The sequence below is a fragment of the Pseudopipra pipra genome, chromosome 4 (assembly GCF_036250125.1).
Source record: "Pseudopipra pipra isolate bDixPip1 chromosome 4, bDixPip1.hap1, whole genome shotgun sequence".
Lineage (NCBI taxonomy): Eukaryota > Metazoa > Chordata > Aves > Passeriformes > Pipridae > Pseudopipra > Pseudopipra pipra.
In genome coordinates this window covers 25680542-25701067 of record NC_087552.1, presented here as the reverse complement: position 1 = coordinate 25701067, position 20526 = coordinate 25680542, and the positions used below count along the sequence as shown (strand labels likewise).

The 20526-nt window shown below is 39.6% G+C and overlaps 1 protein-coding gene across 5 annotated transcripts in view; it reads right to left on the bottom strand.

Annotated features, from left to right (window-relative positions):
- The window catches only part of NFKB1 (nuclear factor kappa B subunit 1), a 57020-nt gene extending 36793 nt beyond the window's left edge, over positions 1-20227 (bottom strand). For 2 of the 5 annotated variants that reach the window (XM_064652005.1, XM_064652007.1), the window contains exons 1-3: positions 20065-20227; positions 8114-8166; positions 6904-6988 (exon numbers count right to left, since the gene is read on the bottom strand). In XM_064652005.1, coding sequence (XP_064508075.1) covers positions 6904-6988; positions 8114-8158 — 130 coding nt within the window. In that variant the 5' untranslated portion in view covers positions 8159-8166; positions 20065-20227. Of the gene's footprint in view, positions 1-6903; positions 6989-8113; positions 8167-19502; positions 19839-20064 lie in introns of those variants that run through there. The other 3 variants (XM_064652004.1, XM_064652006.1, XM_064652008.1) reach the window with 2 other exon arrangements.
- Positions 20228-20526: the final 299 nt, after the last annotated feature.

The window sequence follows — 20526 nt, the reverse complement described above, 5'->3', positions numbered from 1 at the left end:
AAGACGGCTTCCTTAAACAACTTTCAGTCTTGTATGGTCGTTAACTTTATACTATAAACCTCATTTAAAATTCACCAGTTTAAATGGTCTTGGAGCAGACCCTAAATCCAATGAGAATTCAGTGTCACCTGAGTTAAGAATTCATCATCTGATCAAAGCTTAGCTCCAGCTCTGACCATTTAGATTATTTACATCAAGAAGGAAAGCTCTCGAGGTGGATGGCTGTGAAATACCTCTTCGAATGCAAGCCACTCAGGAGTCTGAAAACAACAGTTCCAAGAGGTATGATTTCTTCCCTGCCTCTTGCTAAGCAGACAAGAAGATTTGCATTTCAATGCTAAAAAAATCAGTTGTTTTCAAAGTAGATCCCAAACAACAGCTTCACTGTGAATACCTACATAATATTTTGCCAGCCATATTCCTGTCGGAATTACGTATCACCACTTCTACTCTATTAAAGGTATTGATGCTGACGAATCAAGCAAGTTCACTGGGACACGAGACTCCTCCAAAGCAGACAAGGCACAGTGATGTGGCAGAGCCAGCAAGCACACAAAGCATTCCATGCCCTGCCACATCCAGGTGTGATCTGCCTCTGAACAACTGCACCATCTGCAAGTACCACACCAACTACCTAGAAGTTGGCTTCAGCACAGAACTACATACTTGCATCAACTTTTATTTGCCAATAAGCCCAATGTTTAGCAATAATTAAAAACAGCAAGGGATTAATTAACATATGTTTTGTAGTATGACTACATGCATCCATCTCAGCTCCTCAGAACTACTTCATTATAATAAAATAGACCTTCATGCCTTTGGTCAGCACAGGTCTTAACTGAACAAGCTTCTCTCAACATGGAAGTTGTGATAAATACACCAGTGGATGAAATCAGTGTTCTACTGCTGCAGTTAGCTGACTCAGCCACTGAATTATCTTCATGCCAAAGTTATATTGCAAATGTCAGTCACAACAATTTCACATATAAAGATAACTTATTTCCTAAGGCAAACATTTGTCCTTTCATATGTAAACTTGAAGTCATGCAAAAAATTGCCTCAAGACCATATACACACGACCTTACATTAGAAAGCATGAAAAACAGTTTGGACCTCAACTTTAAAAGATGTAGAGCAATATTTAGCTTTGGCCTTATGTTTCAATTTTTATCTGTAACAGAGTCAAGATGAACTGAGTTGGGTTTAAGCAATATATCAGCACTTAAATTTAAGACCTCTGTTCATAGACCTCTAACCCTCCTCATGCTTTAGGCATCTGAAATTTTATACTTTAACAATCCAGAAGCCTTGTATTTTCTGGGCACTGGCAGAAACAATGCACCTAAAATACAACTGTGTAGTTCAACATTCAACCAAGCCTTGAGGGCACGACCTGCAAAGTAATTGTTCTTTGGCTGTTCTCCTCTTAGGAATTCATTTTCTAGGCATACACATTGGATTAGTATCCACACAAAGTACTATCCCTTTCTCTCAAACATTAGCCAGAAAAGGAAGCGTTCTTATCCTATGGCTAAGTGGCTGCAGAAGTCCCCCAGGATGCAGCAGATCCAAGTTTCAATTTTTCCTCAGCATAAGGAAATGCAAATTCCTAAGACAGGAATATACACTATCTTGGCATATGGGAAAGCTCAAAGGAAATTGTTTACACCACTGAAATGGTTTGACCTTGCACAACACTTGTGAAAACTCAGGGAAATTAAAACCTTGGGACTGTGGTTCTTCTTCCCCCTTGGAAAAAAGTTTATAAAAAGCTGACAAAGATACCGACTAAAAAAAATAAATAAAAATCTTACATACTAGCACTAGGAAAGTGCAAAAAGATGCAGTGCAAATGTGCAAAGGCAAACTAGATGGCTGTTATTATTAATCATAAATCATATACCAATGTATTTAAAACACAGTTTTGTGAGGTCTTATTTTAACCCTTGGGTTTTGTGACTAAACATTTTCTTTTACGGTAACTAAGTAATTTTCTAGCATAGCATCTGAACCAGACCCAAATAACAGTAGAGTGCAATGCCCTTAATTTCACCTGACGTGCTATTTAAAAATTAAGCAGCAATGTTCAAGAAAACATACAAGCATAAATGGCATATATTTTTGATTATAGAAAGGATTTTACCCCATGAAAAGTCTCATACAACTGTCTTCACTAAATTCTGAATACTTCCCAGAAGTACATTCGACAGCCTAACATTGGCTATGTGTGATTCCTTCTTTCACTCATAATTTCCCACAGAAAAAAAAAAGACATTTAGTGTTTTGCACAGGGAAGCTTTTAATATTTCATTTCTATTACTAGGCATGTCTGGTCTAAGCAGACAGAGAGCAGGAACCTGAAGATAAACACCTTGTAAGAGAAACTAATAATGATGAGATTTGTGATGATTTTTTGCACCTCTGTTGTAGCCTGGAAGGTTGATTGCTTCACATTCTTGTTTAACAAGCAACCCCCTTTTAAATGTTAAACAACCACAAGAAGGAACACTACCTAATGCATAGCTTAAGTTCTACTTTTGCCCTACAGAGAGGCTGAAGGCACACAGTCATGGAGCTGGCCTTCACACAGGGATCACTCTCATGGCTGCCAAGAGCCAAGTTCTGACAGGAGCACTCCTCACGATTTGCCTGGCATTGCTGCAGCCAGGAGGGCCAAGAACTGTAACTAAAACATGCAGTCCTCCAGCACGGAGGGGCTTTGGTGCAGACTGCCACATCTTGGGTATGCTTCAGGGCTTCTTTTTCCATCTCCTCACCTCGGTTGCCACAGACCAACTTGCATCCCGCTGCCTCACCTCCAGCCTGAGTCACAGTCCCACTTCCCCACGTCTTCTTCAACTGCTAAGTTTCTTCATTTTCCTTCCTGCCTGAGTCAGAGGTCCTCCTGCCTCCTGACACTCCCACCACTTACATTCTTTCTTCCTCTTGACAGGCCTCACCCTACACACACACTTCCAAAGGAGCACCCATCTTAGGCTCCCTCTTGATGCCTTCTTCCCACCGTAACAAAAATCAAGGAAAAAGGGATCTGTAAGGTTGGTGGGATATGTCTGCAAGCCTGGCAGCACTGTTGGACTAGTGAGGTCCTTTATCTAACAGCTTAGCTAGTACCTGAAGCCATTCAATTTAACCTGCAACCAGCTGTGGAAAAGTCTCCCGCTTACCTTCTCTCTGCTTGTGGATCTCCCAGAATGGGCATCTCACCCTCATAATTGCTGTTATAGAATGGACATGGATGAAAACACTCACGGCCTCTAGGTTTTGATTGTTAAATCCTACACCAACCCTCTTGTGTCCATCCTGGCACTGGTACCTTGCTGCTAAAAGTTCAGACTCAAGACCTAGTGCCTTATCCTTCCTGAACGCCTGCTGTAGCATTTGCACGTCCTCCCTGTCAGGGATTCACCCGCACAAGAACACACTTTCCAATCTCAACTCTTCAGTGTTCAAAGCATGATGTTTAAAGCAAGCAGCACATGCCCTTTACTTAACCTCTTCCCTCACTTCACTCTTCAAAACACAAGCACAGAAGATCTAGAAAGAACACCAGAAACAGTATGCAAGTCTGTTCAAGCTTCTGAGGGCTAGGGCCACTGCCTGGGACAGGGAAAATGAACACTCATTTTGGTTTTGGTAATGGTTGGGCTTCCTTGAATCTCTAACTGTATCTCTCCCTGAAAAAATACGAAATAAAGCTTTTTTAAGCACCTTCTTTTTCCCTCTATGCCCTTCTCATTTCTGAACAGCAAGCATCACACAGAGTTGGACAGAGGAGGTTAAAGAAATACCAGAAAACTAATTTTAGCAGACTCCAGGCAATAATGTTCAGCTCCTGATGGCCCTGCTTCAACTTCAAAGGTTTAAAAACACACCACTTAATGCCAAGAGCTAGTTAGACCAGAGCCCCTAGAACACAAAACAATTAACCAGTTCCTGGAACCACCTCTAACTGGCACACAGATTGCTGTGTTCCATGGTTGTAGATGACTTTGTATAATCAGGAGTGAGTAAGAAACATCCCAAATTATAAACCACTTTGCCCACAACTCTGCCCATTTCCTCTCCAACATAAGGCATCACTTTGTCTCTCCACTACACAGTGGACATCCCATTGATGTGTATCTGCTTTCACACTGTCTAAACATGCCATGGATAATGTTCCCTCCGTCCCTGATGCCACTGAGGTTCAGTACCTAACTCTGAAAGGCAGGATACTTCCCAATGAGCCAAAGAAGAGGCTGACTTTGTGACATCCTGGCTGTGCTGATGGTGTTGTTTTAAACACACAGCTCCATCCTGTAACTTGCACTGTTATGGCACTTGTTATAGATCCATCTCTTTTCCACCAAACGCACACAGAGACTACTCTTTCTAGACATAGATGCAAATGTAGAACTTGAACCACATAATTATCTTCTACAGCTTTAGAGATAAAATAACAAATCCTAATTTTTATTTAAAGCTGGCATACATGAGAGAGAAAAAGAAGTGAGCAAAGACACTTGAGAACTAACAATGTCATTGAGAAAATCATTGTCCCAACATCTCAAAGGTTTTCTACTATTACTGTAAATATTAACATAACAGCAGAATGTTTATCATCAGAAAGTCCCCAAATTCCCCAGCTATTTGTTGATTCAGGTACACTGGCATGATATGGCAATCCATGGTTATATATTAAACCTGTCTGCCAATGTAATAGGTCTGACATTGTGCATTTATGAATGCACAGACTGAAAGATCATACAACTGTCCTAGAAAAAAATCCTTTTTAGAACATTTATTTCACTCTTTCCATATCTCAGCTGAAGTATTCCTGGAAAATCCCACGTGAATTTTTAACTCACCTCGCTGTGTAGAAAGATATCATTAATTAGTCCCTGCTTGGAAACCACTGAAGCAGATTAAATAAATTATTATATTATCTTACAACTGAAGAGCTAGTCCATAATAACAACACGGCATAGTTTTAAGCAGGGGAGGAAGTAAGCAACACAGTGATACTACTCAAGAAACAAACTGACTATGGCATCATTAGATGCTGTCAAGCTTTTCTAAATCTTAACTTTTTGTTTGCAATAATCTGAAATGCAGGATTCTTTACTGAATCCTATTTTGTATACAGGGAACTAGGCAGCTATAGTGCAGCAGTAGAAAAGAGCAGTGGCACATATTAAAAAAAGGCCTTTTTCTAAGTAATTTTGTAAATTAAGGACAAAACTAGACTTAGCTGAGTAAGAGTTTTCTGTGACTGCAGAACTCAATGAATCCTTGACTCCCTGACACGGTTTTGAAAACACCTGTTTTCTACTTTAGACAGGACATAGATACCTGAAAGTAAGTTTTATATGAATGAATAATTGGTATGGAAGGAATGATCTGGCATGAGGAGTATAGAGTACACTTAAAAGGTACATGTAAGAGAGCTCCTTATGGGGAAATTTCCATAACCTTATTTGTTGCACGGAAACTCTTGGAAGACAGCGAAAAAAATCTCTTGGTATACAATGCAAAAGCTATTTAATCCTACACAGATGAGTCTTAGAGAATAATTTTATCTGCCTTAATAAAACCACACTGCAAACAAATGATTGCAACAATTATTTGTTGGATGTTTGTCCATATTCGTCAAGAGCTTTGCTCATCAGAACACTGTATCTTGAAACAAAATTATGTGTACCATATGAGTTTCTTGATCCTTTCTTCCTGCTACTCAGTCCAGAAAAGTAAAGCATGGTTTAATCAAGGAAACACTAAAACAGTAAGCATGCATTCATTTTTTTTTTAAAGTCAGCATTTATTGTTACTTCAGGGTGGAATTTTCCCTACGAAGGAAAATGCTAAATGTTTATTTCATTTTACCCTTTATACCTTCACTGCTGTCAAGTGTATCAAATATTGCAAGCAGAAGTGGTTTGCACTTTCAACAAACAAATGTAATTTGTAATACAGAAGATACTAGCTACATCCTGATACAACAGTCAAATAGATAACAACAGAAAGTTCTCCTGTTAAAAGACATTAATAGCTATATTGGAGATATATATATTGAAAAAAAACCCACATAAGCTTAAATAAAATTTTATTTCCTTCTTCCTTTCATATCAGCTATTCCGATAAACTAAGTAGGAAAAGAGAATTTTCCCAATTCATGCAAGAAGTAATATTAATATAGAAATGTAATACGCAAAACCAGACTAAGGTTGATCAAGCAGCTAATACTGACTGAGCTACAATGGGCTTGTATTTGTTATTACTGTTCTTGAACCATACTGTAAGACCTCTGCAGAATGCTATTTGTTTATTTTCAGCAGTTTGTTGCAAAATTTGACTCTGAACTTTTAAATGAGTGTTATTATTCAGGAAATTGTCAGGTACTTCTTATACCACACTGCCACTTTACAGGAAACAGAGAAGTCACAGAGAAGGAAAAACACAGGAAGTTAATATTCTCTACATTTTACTAGTGAAAAACAAATACAACAACTGAAAGTGTTCAAAAGGAGAAGAAGTGCAACCTGGCAATATAAACAGGTAGGTCACTGAAGGCACAAATTTAGAAAAAATCCAATACAAAATAATTCATAAAAATCAGATCACTCAAAGCTCTTTGGTCACTGTTCTGGTTTGAGCTGGGAAACTTGTTGAAACTTTCAGTTTCTGTACAAGCCAAAAGAGAATCAGATTTGCCTCTCTGCTGAAAGTTTCATGTGGGTAAGAAAGAGATGCAAAAAGATGTAAAAAAAAATCTAGTTGACAACTTTACAATCTAGTATTATGAAAGACTGAAAAAAAAAAAGCCTCTAAAAAGAACTTTACAAAAGGAAACAAACAGGAATAATCAGCAAGACAACAGCACCATTAAATACTAATGGTTCTTACCTGTTCGGATTGGTAAGTCTGAAGGGATGTAATTTGTACTATTAAATAATGCATTCATTCCCATGAACTGATCCATTGCAAACATCTGCATTGAAAGAAAATATACTCTTCATTACTACATGTATACATAATTGCATAAAGCATCTATCAGCAAAGAATTTCAAAGTTCTCTGCAAATATTGAGACTGCAAACACTTTGTTGAATTACATGAACATCTTATAGCTAATTTATTTTTACTGGCAACAGCAGTGCAAGTAGAGCTGATAGCACTGCCCCAAGTTCCACCACTATCATGAGACCGCACCGACCTCAGCACAGTTTGTAAACGTGCATTTTGCTTACATGCACCAACAACTATATATTCAAAAGAGCTTATACAGTAAATTTTGAAAATCTGACACTAGATGTCTTGCCCAAGGCCTTGCTGAGAACCTGTGAGTTTTCATTTTCACTTCTCTGATTAAACCTCACCAGACTACATTCCTTATGTAAATATATTGACAAGGTCTAATGCAAGAAACAGTATACCCAGGTTAAAGTTTAATTTATTTTTTTTTTAACACTGACATATCTTAACTCACTGTAATTGTTGTCAGGTATAAATCTACTTCCAAAGTGGAGCAAGCATAAAGGAGAAAATACTTGCTCTTTGAAAATTAGGGTGAGTAGAAATGATCTGTTCTTTCTTTAAACTTTTCACCCAAGCACCATTTTCACAGTTCAGATCTAATGAGATGGGGAAGACCTGATAAGAGTTATGCCTACCAATCTGTATGAGTGAAGGAACATTTTACTCATCTATGTCAATGTAAATATCATAAAAAATTACACAAAAAGGCCTTCTATGGCAAAAGGGGTTGTATTTTCAGAAAAAGTCCACTGTCCACCACAGCAGAAACTTCACAGTAAGTGTCACAGGCAGGCAGGGCATAAAAATAAGTAATTTTTCCAAATGCTTATTTCAGCAGGTCTAGCTTTCCTTTACATTTTAACCATTTAACTAGTGGCAAGGCACTTTACAGATCACATAAAAATCACCTTAGGGAAAAAGAAAAACCTAGATTTCCCCAAATCTGACTTCTTCAGTGCAAAATGCTTTGATATGTCCATGTTGTTAAGCCTAGAAAATGACAGGACAGTATGAGATAAAACCTAAACAGAGAGCTAGAAGAGGATACAGGTATACTGAAAACATACAAATCCACTTACTTGGGGATCAGATACTCCCATAATATAGGAATCTTCTCCTGCCATTTTAAGTCCTGAAACACAAAACCATGATTAGAACTCTATTTTTTTTTTCAATGTACAGCAGTAGAGAAACCTAGAAAATGTCAAAAGCCCCATCTCTGAAACTTCTTATTTTATTCATCACATCAATGATTTTTAAAATACTTTCAAAATTCCTCAGGATTTGGAAGGGACAATGTAAGGACAGGATAGGTTACAGCTGAGATTTTCCACTGCATACTCTCAAGTAACTAAAAATTAATATTAAAGTCCTGAAGTCAAAATTTCTTCAGGAATTAATTAGTTTCTGTCTTTCCTCTGACTATTCTGTAATTAAGACTTCAGGTAAAATCATTACCATACTCTAGCAAAAGCAGGACTCTGCATTCTTACACAATAAAAAGAGCATTCTGAGCATTCATTAATGAATCAGAACGGTTTTCTTGTGAAGTATTGCTAAATGCAAGACAAAGATACCCAAGGAAGAACATCCAATATTTTTTACATTTTATAAATACAAACAGGAGCCAAATATTGACTAATTTTGGACACCTTTAATTCCAGCGGTCCACAAGTGCTTAGCACCCACAACGACAGAGTGCTGACAATGACAATTATGGATGTACAGCATTCCCAACCCTCTCTCACAGGTCTACATATAAATGCTGGACACTGGGAAAGTTTAGATTAGCTTAGTTTTTCAGGGGCCAGTAGTGAGGGGCCAGGAGCAGAGCCTGTGAATTTGCTTAGGAATTTATAAGGTCTATTAGAAAATATTAGTGTTATTTCCTCTAATGTAGATGTTACTGAAAGAATTTTAATTTCACCTATGTTGATCTCACTAAATAAGGTTCTTCAAGGGAACATCTGAAAATAACTGTATGACTATGTCAAGAGGCTCATGTCTGCATGCAAGCAGACACTAAATAAGGTTAATAACTAACAGAAGTCAGAAACATACCACTGGCCCTCATATTCCACCACAATGAACATGAGCCACGTTTTCCAGCAAAGCAAAGTGAACTATGAAAACTATTGCACTATGAAGGAGAGTTGCAAACGATCAGTAAATCAGTAAAGAAAAACTGAGTCACCATGTACCTTCTACAGCAACTAGAAAGGCAAGTATCAATATGAAAATTGGAATACTTAGGTACTTCACTTTGATGGAGACTCAGCTCATTAACAAGCTCCAAAGCCAACATATAGGCACCCATCCCACACAAACTAGAAAATGGGAAAAAAAAATAGAGAAATACACTTAATACACAGATGACTTTCAGGAAAAGGAGGTTCATGTGGATAAAATTATTTTTGACTCTACAAAGTAAAAAGTACACACCTGACCGTAATTCAGTTTTAGAGAGAAATATTTACTGGGTAATATTTATTTGTAGTATTTGAGCAAACATCAAATAACTGGTCATAAGATTTCAGCCAAAAATTACTAACAGATAGAACAAGCAGCCAATGTAAACCCATGCTGTACTTTATCACCCAACACATCAGGATTTGAGCAATATAAAAAATACCAGTCAATCACATTATTTCATAGGCACATTCACAAAACATTATTTTCATCGACAACCTGTTATCGTTATTATTAATCTTTATGGAAAAAGTTGACATAGAATGCATAAAAACCCCTCAGCATACAACAAAATTTGCTAAGATGTTTTTGTTTGACTTCTGTTCCATAGAAATAAAATAATCATCCTTGCCAACTGACATACTGAAATCACTGAAACAACTGTAATTTAGTTTTTGTCAAACAGTTCCCAGTGAAAAGTGTCAGTATTACAGAAAACAATCTGAATATCTCAATAGCCAACATTATTTACAAAGCATCAGAAAATACCAACCCTGCTGATGCACCCTGCTTAGGTAACTGAGTGCAAATGCCATGTTTCTTCTGCATAAACAGAATAAAAACTGGTCTTGTTTTGTGATCTCATATTTAAACACTTACTATTTCATGAGTCACATATGCAGAACTGTGTTCAAAAATACCTACCCAGACAACACAGCAAATATCTTTGTTCAAAAAAAATATTCTGAGGAGTTAATGTGAATAGCATCTGCCTACTTGCCTGTTTGCTAAATGTATAATTTGCAAAACTTCCAAAGCAAGCGTCGCACAGCTTTTTCTGCAAGCCCAATAGGACAAATTTAACAGTATGTTCTATTGCCTTTGCCCTATTCTAGTTTCTCAGACTGCACCACTCTCCCTGCAGCAGAACTCTGTGAGAACAGCAGTTCTCACACCTGCTACGCTTCCTGGTCATATCTACAGTTCTACATTACATGACTTTCCAACAAAGTGGAAAAATATTGCAGAGGCAGTATTTCCGAAAACTTTTCATTTTAAGTACTTTGATGTAAAAATTAAAATCCATACAGAAATAAAATCTATGTCTATCTGAATTTCACCTTATGAATGCAGTAATTTCTGCCTTTTTAGCTGATGCAGTGAACAATGTCATGACAGGAAAACAGAAGCTATTACATATGTCCCCACTGCAGTACTACATTCAGCTCTGGGGTCCTCAGCACAAGAAGGACATGGACATGTTGGAGCAAGTCCAGGGGAGGGTCACAAAGATGCTCACAGGGCTGGGACACCTCTGCTCTGCAGACCGGCTGAGAGGGTTGCAGCTGTTCGCCCTGGAGAAGACTCCAGGGAGACCTTACAGCACCTTCCAAGTACCTAGAGAGGGTCTACAGGAAAGCTGGAGAGGACTTTTTACGAGGGTATGTAGTGATGAGGCAAGGGGAAATGGCTTTAAACCAACAGAGGGTAGGTTTACATCAGATAGAAGGAATAAATTCTTCACTTAGGAGGGTGGTGAGACACTGGCACAGTTTGCTCAGAGAAGGTGTGGATGCCCCAGCCCTGGAAGTGTTCAAGGCCAGGTTGGATAGGCTTTGAGCAATCTGGTCTAGTGGGAGGTGTCCCTGCCTATGATGCAGGGGGGCTAGAACCAGATGATCTTTGAGGTCCCTTCCAACCCAAACTATTCTATGATTCTATGAACATTACAATTGGAAGCAGCAAAGCAACTACCTACATATTGCGGGTATGTACTAATGAATGTCTAACCAGGTATTAAACACAGTCTCTCTTGCATCAACAGCACAGGCTGCTGTTACTTGAGATCTTTCGTGTTCAACAGTCAGCTGCAGTGTTTGGGGGGGGAAGGTTAAAGATTTTCTCTCAGGTCTGAATGCTAAACCAGTTTATTATAAACAGATTATGATTTAGATGTGCAAATATACATCTTTGTGTATGTAAACTGACACCTGATTGCCTTTTCGGGGCCTAGACAAAGATTAACCCAGCAGTTTCAAATGACCCTTCTAAATGACTGAAAACACCCTCAGTTTCACTGTTTTGTCCTCTTCAAAGCCAAAAAAACAACAAAGATGTTCTGGGACCCCTACCTCCAAACTAGAATTTGTTTCCTTACGATTTATTTAGTTAACAAATCTCTATACTTCCTCTTCTTACATGAAAATTGGTGCAAATCCAGAGTCCATAACAATCAAAAAGTGAAAAAGACACTTGCAGAAAAACAGTCCCAAGCATTAACTGTGTGACTTTTAATTGTCCTCTTCCCTTACTGCTCCATTTCTGCATTCCTTTCCTACATGCATCAAATGGTAAGATTAGCATCTACCTCCTGTAGCTTTGTTCATTCTCTCCCTACATGAGCTGCCACCTCTATGAGGCAGAGACTGCCATCTCTCTCTCATTGGAAGATGACTCAATTAAACTTGTTTTGTGCAAGTTCATGTTATTATATATGCCCACTTCCTGCATAATCTCCAATTCCCACAAGTTGTATTGCACACTTGCATCTACAATAAAAAAATGCCACAACATCTGCAGACTACAGGCAACCACAGCAGTCTCCACCCTGGAGATTGTCTGAAGTCTTTCAGATAACAAGGCTCAGGAAACAAAACATTTCAATTCACAGTATATTTAAGTGTGAAAATTTAAAGGCGGGTGAAGCAACTTCATTTAGCTCCTAGTGCAATGGGAAAATGTAAAATCCAGCTAAACTTGCCCAAAACCAAACAGCTGTACATACTGAGGGTGTGTACATGTGTGCATATGCATACATGTGCAGTATTCCTTTCTCCTCACAGCAGGTCAATTGTCACTTTGAAAAAGGTTTAAAAAGGGAGAAAAAACCCCAACAACTAGGAAGTTGTACATACATACATTCCATATATATGGAAGACAATGGAGTTGCACCAAACAACCAAGCAAATAGAATGGCAGTAACTTCGCCATCACTCCTCCTCCTCAGTAACCAAATGGCACAAGGTACAAGTAGGCATAGCTGGAAGAACATGACTTCATTTATTGCATTCTGAATAATTGTTTTAAAGCTTCAAAAGGATCAGGCATTTAAAATGGAAACAACATAATTAACGTAGGAATGCTCTCATCCAGGAACAAGAATTCTCATTGCTGTTTATCCCAATCATTTGATTTCAGAGCTCTTCCCTGTTCTCCAACAGGCATTGTGTTCACCTTTTAAAAACCAAGACAACTTTCCCTATCCAATTTTTTTCAGCCCTCCTGACTTATCAGAGTCCAGATCCTTCCCTCTACTTCTCTTCAACTTTCCAGCCTGAATTTAAAGCACGAGGTAAACCCTTGTCCTCTTTGATACCAGCATCCAATAAAATCCCTACAAACTTGGAATGGGACTTCCTATTACCTTTCTACAGACAATCATAGAATCGATTGGGTTGGAAAAGACCTCCAAGATCATCAAGTCCAACCCCTGATCCAACTCCAATTACTATATCATGGCACTAAGGGCCACGTCCAATCACTTTTTAAAAACCTCCAGGGATGGTGAATCCACCACCTCTCTGGGTAGGCTGTTCCAATGCCTGATAACCCTCTCTGTAAAGAATTTCTTCCTAACATCTAACCTAAACCTCCCCTGGCAGAGCTTGAGCCCATGTCCCCTTGTCCTATTGTTGGTTGCCTGGGAGAAGAGACCAACCCTCGCCTGGCTATAACCTCCCTTCAGGTAGTTGAAGAGAGTGATGAGGTCACCTCTAAGCCTTCTCTTCTCCAGACTAAACAACCCCAGCTCCCTCAGCCTCTCCTCATAGGACTTGTGCTCAAGTCCCTTCACCAGCCTCATTGTTCTTCTCTGGACCTGCTCCAGCACCTCAATATCCTTCCTGAACTGAGGGGCCCAGAGCTGAACACAATACTCAAGGTGTGGCCTCACCAATGCAGAGTACAAGGGAAGGATCACTTCCCTGCTCCTGCTGGCCACACTGTTCCTGATGCAGGCCAGGATGCCATTGGCCTTCTTGGCTACCTGGGCACACTGCTGGCAATCATGATCTTTATTAACCACTCCATTGCACTTGTGAACTGGAATTAGTCTGATGGTTTAAATAAATTTCTTCATCGAAGAACATTTATCGCTTACTTTCTGAGATGTTTTACATCAACCTGTTCTCACCTTTCAAGGCTGGGATTCAGAAAGCAAGCCTCAAGGTGAGAAACTCAACTACTATACTTCAACTGACCTGATATACAGAAAGAACAATACTTCCTGAAAGTATTCTAGCAGTGCTTTTTCTCTTTAACTTGGCTTTCATTGTAATTTACCTGTTAAAAATAAACTTAACTGAACACTGAATGGAAGTAATGAAATCCACTATGGTTACGTTCTTAGCCTGTTTATTTTGCTTACTAAAAATAGAGAGGAATGAGGATGAAAAAAAAGCAAAGACATTTGTGCTTTATATATTATATTGAACGTATATTTTTGCTACATCAGGGCTATAAAACATGGCAGACTATGTGACTGCAGAGAACTATGTTTTTAGGAACAGCAGCTAGAAATACTGAGGTAGAAACAGTAACTGCTGTATTGTACAGTCTCTACCATGTCTTTTACCTGGCATTGTTTACTTAAATTTAAGTGGCAACTGTTTATCCTTGAGCCTCACTCTCCTACCCTTTGCAAAACATAATCTGTACCTGTATAGAGACAATTGTTCTAGAGACCAAAATTTCCCAAACAGAGATGCTGGGAAAAAGTATTGTGCAATAGAGACTTGGAATTGCTAGGTCAGTGAGGGAAGGAGGACAAGAGCTGCTGAGATGATTTTGGCTAGAGGCCAGAGCATGCTGCCCTGACAGATCTGAGATACTGATCCAAGCTGTTTAGTCTCAAGCCTTCACCACCACAGTCCCTTCAAAGTCACGACACTGCCCACCCCTTTTCAATGCATGGCCTTTTCACCCTGCTTCTGGCCACCTCTTCAATTCATCCAGCACTTCATTTCCTTTGAACTCAGTTACTTTTCCCAGAATGCCAGAAGTACAGCTCCAGAGCAAAAACCATTTTATTCAAAATAAGAGGTGATAAACAACTAAAGTATTATGTATTATATGGAGTAAATAGAACCAAAATATAAGGCAACATCATGCATACTGTCACTCACAATATTGGCATAAATATCTTTAGCACAAATGGGAAAGAAAACATGTTAAACACAAGAAGAGATTGCTAACTTGCTCAGGTTGACAAGAAGCCCCATCAACTATGTTATTTTGAAGAAGTTTTAACTCAGTAATGAAACAGATTTGAAATTTGCCTTTAAATGTTACATGTTTACTACTATTTCCTCTCCCATCTATGACTTCAATACCTGGGGCTGAAGGGAGCTGTTTTAAGGAAACTGTATTCTCAGTATACGACTCAACAATGCTCAATTTCCGCTAAAGCAGCAAAAGGAAGTTGTATTTTTACATTCTTTCAGGTACTACAAAGACGTGTAATCGCTCAATAAAGATTTGAGTGCAATTTCTCAGTATGCAAGTAAGGAAAAGCTTGAGCAGAGAGACATTTTTATCAAAGATTCTACTTTCCTCTGCAGACTTTTTCTTATCCATAGACTGTTGCATTTGCAATAACACTACATAACTCTAAATGACACTGTTTGTTTTTCTAATATAACAACACAAATTGCCTCCTCTTCTTAATAATTAAGCCTGTTTATTATTTCCTGTTGGGTGGGACCTGGCAGTTGTCTCTGTGTATTTTTAAAATTTAAAAATTGTTGAATTTAAATTTTTCAAATATTTTTAGTCGTGAGCAGATGCATTATTTGACAACAGTAGAAAAACTACAAAATATTTAGGAAATTAAATCAATCACAAATATTTAAGAGATTTCAGAAGTGTGATGCTCTAAATCAGAATTGCTGGGTGCAAAATTATTTTATGATTCAAAATCTAGAATCAAATTTATTACAGCAAATTGATTATTATTTGAAGAAAAAAAAATCACAGCATAAGAAAATTCAATTGGCAAAGAGTAACTGGGCTACCTGAATGGTTGCTCTATTAACTATCTGTGCAAACAGAACTTTCGTTTCATTCCTTTCCCAAGTATCAAAGTAGTGAACTAGTATGTCAAGAGGAAACACTAAAATGCCACAAACATATAAACTGTTTTTCCACGATATTGTTGGAATAAAGTTAGAATGTTTTTGTTAAAACATATTCAAAGCAACTTAAACCAAAGGAATAAACAGTATTCAAATATATGGCAAATATATTCTGGTACATGTATAATGCTAAGTATATGTAAAAATACTGAGGTTCAACACAGCAAAACAGCTCTAGTAACTACACTGTATTTTAGCCACATGGGGTGTTACTACTACTTGAACTAAACTGAATATCATGTTAAAATGCTGTTACTTTTCCTACAGATCAGAAAAAAGACTGACATGTTCTCTACAAATAGTTCTGTTTCATACAGAAGTTGTTCATCAGTCAAATTTTGAATTAACAAGCCACATATACCCATTTCATAAGCCTTAAGTGTCATGAATCATCAATATTAAACTGCAAACTTTTTTTTTTTTTTGGGGGGGGGCGGGGGAGAGTGGTGGGAGGGGAGCACGGGAAGAACAGTGTTTCTGAGAAGCCAAGTAACAAGTAAACCCAAGATTTCAGAAGTCTAGTTGACATAAGGTTTCCTGTTATCATCAAGTTCACTTACACAAGTTCTGGGGTCTTACTGAAGACAGTCCCCTATTTTATGAACAACGGTAGCAGAAGAGGGGTCAGAAAATAGCAAGGGCTGTTAGCACTGCAATCACAAAAGTCAGCTAAGGGATTCTCAGTGTCCTTTTAGTTCCAAACAGCCACTGAAAACATAACATGACAGAAACAGTTTACTAACACCAGTAAGTGGAACCAAACAGGTCGAACTGAGTCCAGCACAGTCACAGCTATACCCTAGTTTTCAAATCTATAGATGCAAAGTGGTTACTAAGGCTTATTTTTTTGCTTTTTACAAAGAAATGGTAAAACTCTTGCAGTCTCAGTTTTCTATAGTAACCTATGACACAACAAAACCCACTTGGACTAAACTAATGAGACCAATAAATCACCTGCTTACTTCATTTTTACTTCATTCTTATGTTAAAATCTATCCATCTTTAAATAGATAGAAATATGATCTTCAGCAAAAACAAAAAACTGAAGCCAAACCCAAGTAAAACAAACAAAGAAAACACAAACAAAGCCCAACACCACACAACTCAGACCTACTTTGCACTTGACCTGTTGATACCAGAACAATTTGCTTGGAGGACAAATGAAACAGAGGTATTTCAGTTTAGCATTTTAAATGAAGAAAAAACCCATATCTGTGTCACTGATTTTCGAAAGAACATAGAAGTTGAAAGGGGGAAATAATGCTAGTAGTAGCAATAGTAGCTTCCTCCCCACACATGGTCTGTCAGCTTCACCTAAATGCTAAACAAAGGATTTTACCTTGAGACTATAATAATTTGAAACATCTTTTAAGGCCTTACTTTTGAAACTGTCAACAGTGCTTCAGCAAAATACATATGTTTAAATGAAAGCACTGAAGAAGATTCAGTGAATTATTTCTGTGCTTGAAGTTAGATGCAAACTTACTGCCTGACTGACCTAAGGGCACAGTTAACGCAACTATAATTATGATCTTATCAATGTAGAACTTCTTAAAAGGTTCACAGCTTATTTAGAGGACATCAAATGACGACTTCCACTTCTAAAATACCTGTGTCAAAGCTAAAAGTGACCAAAACCAGGAACTGGTTTTTTCATTCCGCCTGAAACATTCTTTCCTCTTTGTTTCATAATAGCTGTGTTATTTTGTCTGAGAACCAAAGGAAAGCTATCAACTTCTTAAAAAAAAGACTTTTTAGCTAACTTTAGCCTTTTCATTAGTTGCTTACCTAAATGAGTAACAATTTTCTTTAAGACTGATACTTTTGAATTCAGAGTTGGCAAACAGCACTGACAGGCGAAAATATCTTAGCAAGTTATTTTGAAGCAATCTATGAAAACACAGAATTAACCAGAATCTCTGAAGACCACAGAATTTCATCATCACTACATCAGAAAACCAACTGTAAGTTAGTAAAAAATATATTGTCTTTCACTGTACCTTTGCAACTTCAAAACCAAAATCTACTTTGTATACAAGCACCCTTGATAGTGAAGACTCACAGGCCTTCAAACTTAGTTCCTGTACTTCCAGGCTCAGCAATAAGCACAATGACATTAATTCCTAACTGAACATATTTCTGGAGTTTGCATGTATTCATATGACAGTGGCATGGGAAGTTTTTGGGAAAAGAAAACTCAAAAATCTATTATTCAGCAGATTTGCGTCAGTGATATTTATTTGTAGGTATCCTACTGAATTCATGTAATGCCACTTCAATGAGAAAATGCAAATTTAAATTTATTATTAAAATTGATTTTTAAAGTCAAATACACAGTAACTGAGAAACAATTAGAACTGCTGTTTTTCAACAAATGAAGCAGGAAATTTTCAAATGTGCACATCAGTGAAATATCTCTGTCTGCTTTCCACCATCCCACCCTCTTCCAAGATTCTCTTTTTCTCTCTCCCAGCAAACTTTTTTCCAGCAAACTTTTCTGATTTCAAAATAAACACTACAAAAACATTACCAAAGTGCTGCCAGAATGAAGTAAATGAAGGTATGAAGTTTATCTGCTACAACACTGTTTTTTAAAAACATACAACATGATGCAAAGTGATACAAAGCTGTTCTCTTATCTCTAGTCAGTGTATTCATTTCTTGCATGAGAAAACGACTCCATTTTTTGATGACTATCACTGATTGATATTTCTTTCCTTACAAAGGGTGGAAAGAAATATTTCAGATTAAGTTATTTAACTAATCTTGCACAGATTTCAGCACTGAGATTCCTTGAAATCTCCACACACTGTGGCAGATCCTGACAATAATATTTCAGCATAACTGTTAGCTAAATTCTTGAGCCAGAGAAGTTTGCAGAACAGAGCATCTGCTTCTGGATTGTTACAGGCTGCTTTATCATCTTTCATTTTCTCAGTTAAACTGTAGTCATTTCTGTAGATTACAAAACATTGCAGACAGGATATCTTAGAATGACGTCTTGGTTAATGCTTTCCTAGAAGGGGCAGCTACATTCTTTTCTGAAAGAGTAAAAATGCTTTGACTGAAACGCTATTTCAAAAGTTGGTACTACACAGTACATAGCACAGAGACTCCGGATGTCAATAAAATCAAAGTGCTAAATTTTCAGCTCTGTTCTGTGAGCTTGACAGCGGTGGTGTAGCACCTCACAGAATCTAAGACGTGAGGTGTTAAGGCAAAGAATTCATCCACTTTTCTCTCTGAACAGAGTAAGTGAAAAGAGAACTTCTGAAGCACAAAACATGTCAAATATGATCAGCACTTTAAAACCGCTTCTAAAAATAATAATAATCTGTATTTCCTTTAAAATGTTACTCTTAAGCAAAGATTTTGAGCATTTTAAAACAGGAAGTTGAAACAGCAGATGATTCCTTGTCTCTTAAGTCTTATTCCCCAAAGGCTTACAGGCACTCACATTCACTTATTTGAATGAAATCACACAGTAGTACGCTGCATTATGATAATAGCCCAACAACACATAGCATGTGTCACAGAAATAATACTCCGCTTTTTGTTCACATAAAATGTCAACAGCACTTTTTTACCAAAGTTACCATCAAAGCAAAAAGCATCGATAGGCAAAAAAAAATTGTGATGATGAGAAGTTGGATATTCTTGGGTTTTAGGTCAAGTGTAACAGACCAATCAGTCTAATAATATTCCTCCTCATGATGAGAACTTTTCAGTTTCATCACTTATTACTAAATTACCTTTAAAAACCTCACTCTTTCCTACCTTTTAACGCAGCCTTTTTTAAATACTATCTGCGACACTCTTGGGCTCCACCCAAGACGAAGACACCCGAAGCCGCCAGTACCAAACTCACGTTTTGATGCTGTGCCCCGGCGGGCGCTCCCGGCTGTGTCTCAGGTGGAGCACGTACGTGTGTCACCTTCGAAACCAAAACTGACAAGAGCAGCACCTCCTTCACCTTACGAGCACCCGCCACGCCGTCAGCACAAGTCGGGCTTTCAGAATTTTTCACTTTACCGGACAGCCTGTCACAGACACCCCTTTCCTCGCCAGGAAGACCCCTATAGCACCCCGGCAGAAAAGCCCTGCCCGGCATCCCGCCCGCTCCCCCGGCTCGCCGCAGCCGCCGCGCCGAGCGCGGGCGAATCCCGCGGCAGCTCCTCCCGGCGCTCCAGCGGGAGCTCCGCGCCCGGGCCGAGGTGGCAGGCGCGGGGCTGTTCGCGGGGACACACTTCCCGCCGGCAAACCTCCGCTCCGTGGGCTGCCGCGCTCCCCGCGGCGCTGCCGCCGCCGCCCAGCCCAGCCCGAGCTGGCGCGGGGCAGAGGGAGCGCAGCCAGCGGCAGGCGGGCGCCGAGGCGCGGACAGCGGAGAAAGAAAGCGGCGAGCGGCGGGTCAGGGGCCGCCTGGGGCTCACCGGGGCAGGGCAGGGCTGGCGGCGCCTCGTCCTCCAGGTCGTGGTGGCGGTGTGCCGCCGGCGGGTCCCTCAGCGCCGCGCCATGTAAGCGGCGTGCCGCCGCCCGCGCCCCGGCTCCGCTCCGCGCGGACTTTCCCCCTCCTCCCCGCCCGCCCCGCCGGCCAGGGCAGCCGAGCGGCACCGGCCTGCGCAGCCTCCGCCCCTGCCCCCGGCCCGCCGCACTTCCTGGCTGGAAATTCCCGCTGACGCTCCGGCAGCGCGAAGGGCCGCGCGGGCGGGGCGGGGCAGGAGCGGGAGCAGGAGCAGGAGCGAGCGGCCGTCGGGGCAGGAGGAGGGGCGCTGGAGCCGCCCCGGGCGGCATCCCGGGGAGACAGCGGGGAAGGAGCCAGGGCAGCGCCTGCCGCTCACCCGCTCACCCGCTCGCCCGCTCGCCGGACACGAGATCCCTCTCCCGAGGACGGG